This window comes from Papaver somniferum, unplaced genomic scaffold (assembly GCF_003573695.1).
Source record: "Papaver somniferum cultivar HN1 unplaced genomic scaffold, ASM357369v1 unplaced-scaffold_132, whole genome shotgun sequence".
NCBI lineage: Eukaryota > Viridiplantae > Streptophyta > Magnoliopsida > Ranunculales > Papaveraceae > Papaver > Papaver somniferum.
The window spans coordinates 12,403,604-12,413,504 of NW_020622381.1; the positions used below are offsets into that span (position 1 = coordinate 12,403,604).

Sequence of the window (9,901 nt, forward strand, 5' to 3'; positions counted from 1 at the left end):
ATTAACCGTATTCATCTTTCTCATAACTAGTTCAAATGACTCATAAGAACTAGTTTAAGAGTTGTTCAATTGCTTAGATCTTTATACATAGACACAATTGAAACAAAATCGGTTTGATTCACTTGAATCAATTCATGAACAATATAGCCATGGTTTGCAAAAATTGCATTCCTTATTGATTTATTGTTTAAGTTCATGAACTTCCGATTTGAGAAATATAACCAGCTTAGGTACGCGTACGGGTATGTGTACCATAGCTATCGGACTTGAGTATGAAAACTCAGCAGAAATTTTCGGTTTGAAAACTTTCGTGGGTACTCGTACAGGTACGCATACCTAGGTGACTGGTTTTCAGTTTGCAAACTTCACAAACTATAACAGAAATTTTCAGTATGAAAACTTCCGCCAGTATGCGTACGGGTACGCGTACCTAACCTGTCTCCTTCACCAATACCGCATGCACACATATGCACGCACTTGGTTTCCGGCACATGGATTTATTCGCTAATGTGCGAACACACTATATATGCTTATATCCATAGGTGGTTACGTAATCTCAACTCCACATTTCAATCATTGAAACATTCTTCAATAATGTTATAATAGTCGTTAGACAAAAAGAATCGACTATCGTCATCAAAGTTATTTTCAAGATTGAAATGTCATCATGACTTTCATCACGGGTAAAGATGAAAATGGTTAAAGCAACCAACACATATTTCGAGAAAAAGATAGGCGAGTAAATGCGGCTCGAAATAGCAAATGTGTATGTATGAAAACTATCATACTTATACGACTTTTGTCTCAAGAGTAGGAGATAGAGTAGATATACTATTGAGTGACTGATGAGTTCAAGTCTCCACATACCTTTTGGTCGGATGAAGTTCCACTGGTTCCTTGAGTAGTTCTTCGTCTTCGTAAGATAATCGCCATGGAGTCTGGAGCTCAACTATACCTAATTATCCTAGACCGAGACTTAGTCATAAGTAAACTAGAAATCAAGACATATAGTTTTGGTCACTTACATTGACAAACATGCTTGAGATAGCAATGCATGCGAGTTCGACCGAGCAATGCTCTAACAATTTGCAACTGTGACTAGCATTTTACCAGTTGGAACCAAGTGAAGCTGTAATTTGTTGGCTAGTTTTGCATCTACAAAACTATGAGTACTCCTTGTATCTATCAAGATAAAAATATCATGTTTATTAAGTTTGTCAGGGACTCGAATAGTACTCTGATTCACCAAGCCAGTTAAGGCATAGAGAGAAATTTCCATAATAGTGTCTCCTGAAGTTGTAGGAGAAGCTTATTCTTCTTCTGAGTTATCAATAGGTGGAGAGGAGTTGTCCTCATCATAGGCAACTAACATGAAGAGTTGTTGAGTTTTACAACGATGACTCGGCTTGTAAACAACATCATATTTATAACATAAGCCTTTGTCACGTCTTGCTTGCATTTGAGTAGGTGTAAGCCGTTTTATTGGAGGTAATGATGGTTCAGGTTTGGTTGGGGTAAGAGGGTGTGTAATGATTGGTTTATCAGATGAAAAAGATGGTTTAGGAAGATTGGTGAGTGGTGCTAGTGATGGTTTGTAGCTAGATGATGGTGAAAAATAGCTCGTGGATGGTGTGAAGGGTCAATGAAATGGTTTAGATCTTTTCAGCTGAGAATCAACTGAAGCTTGTTGTAAATGAGCTAAATAGAAAGCCTCAGAATCAGAATTAGGATTGAACATCTGAACATGGTTACGAATTTCCTCTTTTAATCCACTAATAAAGCTCATAGTGAAATAATCCTCAGATAAACTTGGATTCTTATTTTTCATAATAGCTTTCAAAGACTCATATCTCTCAAAGTATTCTTCTACTGTAGTGGTCTAAGACAATTTATTGAAGCTACCAACATAGTTATCATAAGCAACATCTTCAAACCGAAAACAAACATCAGAAGAAAACATACCCCAATCTATAAATAATTTGCCCTCTTGATATTCCAAAAACCAGGCATCGACCTTATCATCCATATGAATCGAAGCTAAATCTACCCTCTTAGAAGGATCAAAAACATTCAAATAAAAGAATCGTTCACATTTACGAAGCCAAGCTCTAAGATTAGAACCATCAAGTCCGGGAAAGTCAATTTTAGGTTGTCCAAGAAAATTAACTGAAGGAAGTATCATACCAGAAGAAAACTCAGATTCAGTTTGTTGATGAACATCGTTAGTTTCAGCAGAAGCACCTGGATCTGGAGGTATTGGAATACGAAGGTGTCTACAAATCGTAGTAAACTGAGAACTCAAGGTTTCTTCGATTGAAGTGATCTTGAGATTGATGTCTGAGACATCTTTTTCCAAGACTGATAAACGTTCTCCATCAAGATTTTGTTGATGAGCAATGTCCTTTAATTTATGTGCTTTCTCACCTCCTGTCATGAATCAAACACAGGATCGACGAAGCTGATACCAAATGTTATGAATCAACAAGGAGATTGCTAATCGCACTAAACAGTAACCTACTCTTCCAAGAGGAATGGGCCTGAATTTGATTAATTTTCTCTTATTACCAGATACAACAAATCATTGGGGATAAATACAACATTGAACCCTTCTTCCCTCAGCTCTCAATCTCAGTCGTTAATTTTGATCTCACCTACTAATTTTGTGACTCACAACAGACTAAAAAAGACCACGGAAACTAAGACACGTGCGCACTAATCCCACCAACGGGTTAACACAGTTTCGACCACTAGTTTTACTCAGATAAGCCCAATAGCAAAAATACTAACTAAGAATGGATGGCCCAATAATCATAAACCTAACTAACCAATAGGTATATGACAGTATGTTTGTGTTGTGGACACTATGCCAATGTCTATTTCCGAATGCTAGCTCAGTGGTCTTAATTAGTTTTCTCGAAGCATTAGAATATTTAGAGCAATCACCAACATATGATTTTGGGTCTCCAATTTTATCATAGCTTTACATATCCCTCGGTAATTGCTCGTCGTGTGTCAAAGATAGTTTTAATGCTCTTGGGGGAGTGTTGGAGACAAGAACCAATGCTTTTCACACTATTTATTTGTTATTTCGACATGAAAAATTTACTAACCAATAATATTATTATTTTCAGTATTGGTGGTATACATATTTCCGTGTTTTGGAACCTTCTCTTAATAATCACACCAATGTTTTTCTGGTCATACTGAAGTACGATTCCGAGAATTGGCAACCAGAACAGGTTGAAGATGGTCAACATACTGTTGTTGTCCAGAGGATTCAACAGTTGTGTAGAACAAGCCTTAACCTTGTCTTCCAGCCGTATGAAGCGATCCCCAAGTTTGAAGAAGAACAAGTTCAGCGAATGGTACAATTATGCCTTAAAAGATTCGTGTTATACATCCCTATTTCCGAAAAGGGTGTTTGGTATTATGGTGAAAGACTACTTCTTCAGTTTCGGAGAAGAACAATTATAGCCATCAACCCCTATCTAAGTGAAGAGGTTTCTAAACACGACTACTTGAAATTGATAAGGGAAGGTCACCATTGGCAAGAAGTTGATGAATTGATTCAGGAGCCGATGGGCATAACTGACTACTTATATTGGTTTAACATTATTTGCAAGCCCAATACTGCTATGCAACCACAAAGTTTGGGTCAGATGGATTTCCCAGCTTTAGGTAGGATGCCACTTGGTGATGAATTTCTTCCTTCCCAACCTCCACCAGAGACGGGCGACGCATTTGCATATCCTTCTCAAGCGGGTTCATCTTCAACTATGCCACCATTTTCTTAGGATGTACAAACTGTATCCACCACATCTGGAGGGATTGTTACTTATCCAATTGCTTCCAGTGCACTTGCTCGGACATATCCATACTGGGGGGTCAATTCTACACCGAAGCAGTATTAGACTCAGTTGAACGATTATCATGCTCTATTACATGGATTTCAGAGATTCCACTTGGATGAGATGCAAAAAATGATGTTTGACATGAGTCAAGGATTTTCCGTTCATGATGGTACAAGTAGTAGTTGAGGCACGAGTACTAGCAACAGAGGAATGAGTCCCAATAGTAGAGGAACGACTCATTTGAGTCCTAGTCGATCAACTCAACGAAGTCGTGGAAGTGAAAGAAGTTTAAGACTTCGTTCTATGCATGAGGTATCAGAAAGTTCTACTCCAAATGAAGTGTTAGATACTCAAGTAGTACATGAAGGTGATGAAAATCTTGGCTTGGATACAACTCCTGCACATGCACTAAAATTAGAAAAGAAAATTTTGGTAACCCCTCAGATGGGAGTTATCAAATAGAAAAGCCTCTAAATACATTATAAATAAGTTCAATATAATAATATTACACATTTAATTACATGATAGTGTTAAAATTTTAAGTTTAATTAGGTACATTTCGTAACTTTTGAGCAGCAATATATAATCTATCATAAATAGATTCCGAGTATTAGACCGATTTTTGGCGATTTCCAAGTCCGAACTAATTGCTCCTCACTACAAGCTCCCCAACTGAGCAGGACCGAGGAACGATTTCGACTACTTTGACGTGAACCTTGTAGAGTTCATAACATTCGTCGTGACTAAACCATCTTCTGTTGTCTTCAACAAATTTGGTATGAGCTCTAATTTTTAGTTCTTCAGTTGAAAACCCAGGATTATCCCCTTTTATCAACCACATAATTTGCTGATACTTTTTTCACATCGTTATTGATGAAACAATATTGATTTTGAAGACACTCATTTGTTCTTCTTGAATTTACGTGGCTTAACGTCATAAACCTTTGAAACACAGAATCTCATAAGTTAAGGTCGTGTTTGGCCCCTTGGAAATGCCTATCCTAGGTTGGGTTATCAAGAAAATACATTTAAATTATGTTTGTCTTGTTCTAATTCTAGTCTAGGATATGAACAACTAAATCTTCCTTGATTTTAGGAAGCTAAAAAAGCAAGGTTATGCTATTCTCCAAAATAGCCAGGATACCAATATCCTTGCCTGGGTTAGACGGTTATAGAGGTAGTTATTTTAATTAATCAAAATATTTTCAATTTTTTTAACTTTATTGTTATGTTTTTATTTTTTTCTCCGACAATTTTATCCATAATACTTAATTATTTTATAAAAATACATATTTAAAATATGGAGAGACAAACATAATACATGATAAACCCGTGATGGATATAACGGAAAAACAAACATCATCTTTATTAATACATCTTGAGATAATCCTGCTCAAGTTAGAGAAAAAAATTCCCTAGCTAAGCTTTATGTAGTCAAAGATCCCAAACACGGCCTAAAAGTCTTTAAATTGAAATCTCAATCGCTTGCCACTGAAACCCAACATCGAATTAGAGAAACATCTTCTTCTCGAGTGAAATCCACTTCGGTTATGCGAGCACTAGGCATGTTGAAATGAATTTGAAGTTGAGATGATGTGAGTTGAAATGGGTAACTATAGGAGGGGAATAATAGATGTTGGATGAGGAACTGATGACCGATGTTCAAATCAACGAGCGACGTAGTGACTAGCGCTGACGCTGGACTGACCGAGAAGCGATATTTGGACCATATAACGATGAAAACTCTATCACTCGTTGGAAAATCTGTCGTGTATGCCTATATGTTATAATTGACATATAGCCATACGTATTTGACATTTTGGCGTACCCATAATAAATGCATATATGGCAAAATCTGATGTTTGCCATGTCCACAGGAATATGCATATAATCTAAAAAGGAAGAATGAAAAAGAAAATACCCGAAACAAAAGACATATTAGGTGCGCAAGACTGCTGCAAGTACTTTCTTCCTAGGTGCTCAAGTAAAATGAGTGTCGAAAATATCCAACGAGAGATAGCTATAAAACTTTAAACCCTGATTTTCATCTGCTTTGTCTTTCTCAAAGGCCATCTTCTCTCCATCTACGGCCGACCCTAAAACGTATTTCTTTAAAACTTTCTCGAACTCGAATCAGATTTATTATCGAAGGTTCGTTTTTAGTTTTGTATGATTCAATATTTGTTAAGCTACCTATGATTCAGTAATATCAACTTAGGGTTTTATATAATGAATAACTTATATTAGATTTGATTTCAAGTGTTTGTTCATGCTAGTTATTCAAGCTTAGAAGTAAATAAGAATTACTTCATTTTGTTTGATTGATTCTCTATGTTAAAGTTGTAATTGATTAATTTATCACTATGTGCTATTTTGATTTGAAACTTTTTAGTAGTAAGAAACTGTTATCTATTTGGATTTTGGACCGTAACTAAACTTATTTCAATCTATAATGGTTTGCTTAGATTCTTAGGTACCTCCAGGAAATTTTAGGCAACTATAATGTTCTTATTACCACTTTTACTTGAATTGAAAGTAGGTGATTATTTTTATTAGATTTCTGGTTAGTATTGTTTGTTTATGTTTCTGGCGTAATGGCTTTAGTTCTGTATTGTTCGTTTATGTTGTTTTATACATTTTTTGTTTAACTGAGTTATATTCTTCCCTGTTCGTGCTGTACAGGGTACTTCGGAGTTGTGAAAGATGGTGCAATACAATTTTAAGAAGATTACAGTGGTTCCCACTGGGAAGGACTTTGTTGACATCATACTCTCTCGTACTCAGCGCCAGACACCAACTGTTGTTCACAAGGGATATGCTATCAACAGATTAAGACAGTTCTACATGCGTAAGGTGAAATACACACAGACAAACTTTCATGACAAGCTTTCAACTATTGTTGATGAGTTTCCTCGTCTAGATGATATCCATCCTTTCTATGGAGATCTCCTTCATGTTTTATACAACAAAGATCATTACAAGCTTGCCCTTGGTCAGATTAACACTGCAAGAAATCTCATTAGTAAAATATCCAAGGATTATGTGAAGCTTTTGAAGTATGGGGATTCCCTTTATAGATGCAAGTCACTGAAAGTTGCCGCACTTGGAAGAATGTGTACTGTCATTAAGCGTATAGGCCCTAGTTTGGCTTACTTGGAGCAGATTAGACAACACATGGCAAGGCTCCCATCTATAGACCCCAACACCCGTACTATCTTGATTTGTGGGTACCCAAATGTTGGTAAAAGCTCTTTTATCAACAAAATTACTAGGGCTGATGTTGATGTTCAGCCATATGCCTTCACCACAAAGTCCCTCTTTGTTGGACATACTGATTACAAGTACTTGAGGTACCAGGTGATTGATACTCCAGGGATCTTGGATCGCCCTTTTGAAGACAGGAATATTATTGAGATGTGCAGTATTACGGCTCTTGCTCATCTGAGAGCTGCTGTGTTGTTCTTCTTGGATATATCTGGATCGTGTGGATACAGCATTGCTCAACAGGCGGCTCTCTTCCACAGCATCAAATCGCTGTTTATGAACAAGCCTTTGATTATTGTGTGCAACAAGACTGATTTGCAGCCGTTGGATGGTCTCTCTGAGGAAGACATGAATTTGGTCAAGGAGATGAAGGCAGAAGCTATAAAGACTGTGATAGGTGCAGGTGGTGAACCAAATGATGATGAGAATGTTCTATTGACTATGAGTACTTTGACAGTGGAGGGAGTGATATCTGTGAAGAATGCAGCCTGTGAAAGACTATTAAATCAAAGGGTGGAACTAAAAATGAAGTCAAAGAAGATCAATGATTGCTTAAATCGGTTTCACGTAGCAGTTCCAAAGCCAAGAGATCAGAAAGAAAGGCCAGCTTGTATACCTCAGCAAGTTCTAGAGGCAAAAGCTAAGGCAGCTGCCGAGAAGGAAAAGAAGAAGCTTGAAAGAGATTTGGAGGAAGAGAATGGTGGGGCTGGTGTTTACTCCGCTAGCTTGAAAAAGCACTATATCTTAGCACACGACGAGTGGAAAGAAGATAAAATGCCAGAGATTCTTGATGGCCATAACGTCTATGATTTCGTCGATCCTGATATTTTAGAAAGGCTTGAAGAGTTGGAAAGGGAAGAGGGACTTCGTCTAGAACAGGAAGGGGATGAGGAGGATGTTGAGATGGATAGTAAGGAGTTGACCCCAGAAGAAAAAGACGCTTTAGCTGCCATCAGGAAGAAGAAAAGTTTGCTCATTCAACAGCATAGGATTAAGAAGAGCACAGCAGCGAGTAGGCCTGTTGTACCAAGAAAACATGACAAGGACAACAAGTTCACAACACAGAGGATGGGGAGGCAGCTGTCTGCATTGGGTATTGATCCTTCCAAAGCTATTAACCGTGCCCGTAGTAAATCCATAGAAAGGGGAAGAAAGAGGGAGAGGTCTAGGGGAGACAGTGATGTCGATGCTATGGAAATGGATGATGATCGGGCCAACAAAAAGTTGCGACTGAGGTCTCAATCACGCCCAAGGTCAAGGTCAAGCTCACGACCACCTGGTGAAATTGTTCCTGGAGAAGGTTTCAGAGATGCTCTCCAGAAGAGTAAGGCTTTGAAACTTGCACATGGAGCATCAAAGAAGAGGAACAAGGACGCTAAGAGGGGAGAAGCGGATAGGACAATTCCAACTCTCAGACCAAAGCATTTATTCTCTGGGAAGCGTGGAGTTGGAAAGACCGATAGACGTTAAGATAGCTAAGGTAATGGACCGTTTTCTCTACCTTTGGTGTTTTCAGTTTTTTCTCAAGTTGGTTCATCTTTTTGGTTGTTTCTATTCCTGGTTTATATAACTTGCTGAACTCTGATAGATTTAGTTGTATGTGAACTTCATGAAACTTGTTAGAAGGTCATCAAATTCTTTATGAAATACTGTATAAAATTGTCTGCATGTTTCATTAGGATATCTGTCAAACTCTTTAAGTTATTTACGTAATTTACATGTTTCGTTGGGTCAGTTTATCTACGTATTCCTATGAATAAGCGTTTTCTCCATGTGATTTGCAGGTAATGTTGTGGAGTTCAAGCAATTGCGCCAAACTTTATTTTTTCTGCTTTCTTCAATTTTCTGGTAGAGAAATTAGACAAGTTATGCTTATTGTTACTTTTATTTGTCTTGTTGAGAGGGGTTTGTCGCAAATTTATATAGATTACAGTTTGATTTTCTTTCTGATTAAGTACTGCAATTTTGTTTTTATGTTGGCAGAGCTGTCTTGTAGAGTCTAGGCCAGCTAGGCTAGAGCTCAAATTGTTGGGGCGCAAATGTTTTTCTTTATCTTTTTTGTTTGTTTTTCTTCGCCATACAGGCAGGCTCTTACATAGTGGTTCAAACTGAATGTCCTCTTCCAGTAAATTCTTATCAAATCTGATGAATATCACCATACACCGTTGGCAGAAAATTGCTTCAAAAAGCTAAAATAAATCAGCAGAAGATTAATTTTAATTAAATCCCACTATTTTCATTTATTTTGAAGCACATTACACTAAACTAAAAAGAAATTGTTTTTCTACTTTCTCTAGATTGCTTCTTGTTAATACTAGGGCTGCACAACGGGTAGGGTGGGTAGGATATGGCCTATACCCGTCACCCTACCCGTTTACTGGCGGTTAAGAAAATCTTTACCCGCCACCCTACCCGCCAAATAATGGATAGGGTAGGATACGATTAAAAAACTGGCGGGTAGGGTAGGGTTGGCGGGTATGGGTAGGGTATGTGCACTTCTAGGTAGGGTGGGTAGGATATGGCATATACCCGTCACCCTACCCGTTTACTGTCGGTTAAGAAAATCTTTACCCGCCACCCTACCCGCCAAATAGTGGATAGGGTAGGATACGGTTAAAAAACTGGCGGGTAGGATAGGGTTGGCGGATATGGGTAGGGTATGTGCACCCCTAGTTAATACCCATCACAAAGTACTTCTGGTCTAGATTTTTCTTTTTCTTTTTAGCTAACAAACACGAACCTCATTCATTCGTACCAAATGAAAAGATTGCACGAGTACAAGCACA

General features: G+C 37.8%; 1 protein-coding gene across 1 annotated transcript; it reads left to right on the top strand.

The window, feature by feature from the left end:
- Positions 1 to 5,867: 5,867 nt before the first annotated feature.
- On the top strand, positions 5,868 to 9,256 carry LOC113333044 (nucleolar GTP-binding protein 1-like). Its single transcript, XM_026579539.1, has 3 exons — positions 5,868 to 6,002; positions 6,534 to 8,595; positions 8,900 to 9,256. The coding sequence occupies exon 2, from the start codon at positions 6,555 to 6,557 to the stop codon at positions 8,583 to 8,585; it is 2,031 nt and encodes a 676-aa protein (XP_026435324.1). The 5' UTR covers positions 5,868 to 6,002; positions 6,534 to 6,554; the 3' UTR covers positions 8,586 to 8,595; positions 8,900 to 9,256.
- The last annotated feature ends 645 nt before the right edge of the window (positions 9,257 to 9,901 follow it).

Excerpts from the sequence above, each read along its gene's own strand:
- LOC113333044 (XM_026579539.1), top strand. The coding sequence starts at position 6,555 with ATGGTGCAATACAATTTTAAGAAGATTACAGTGGTTCCCACTGGGAAG.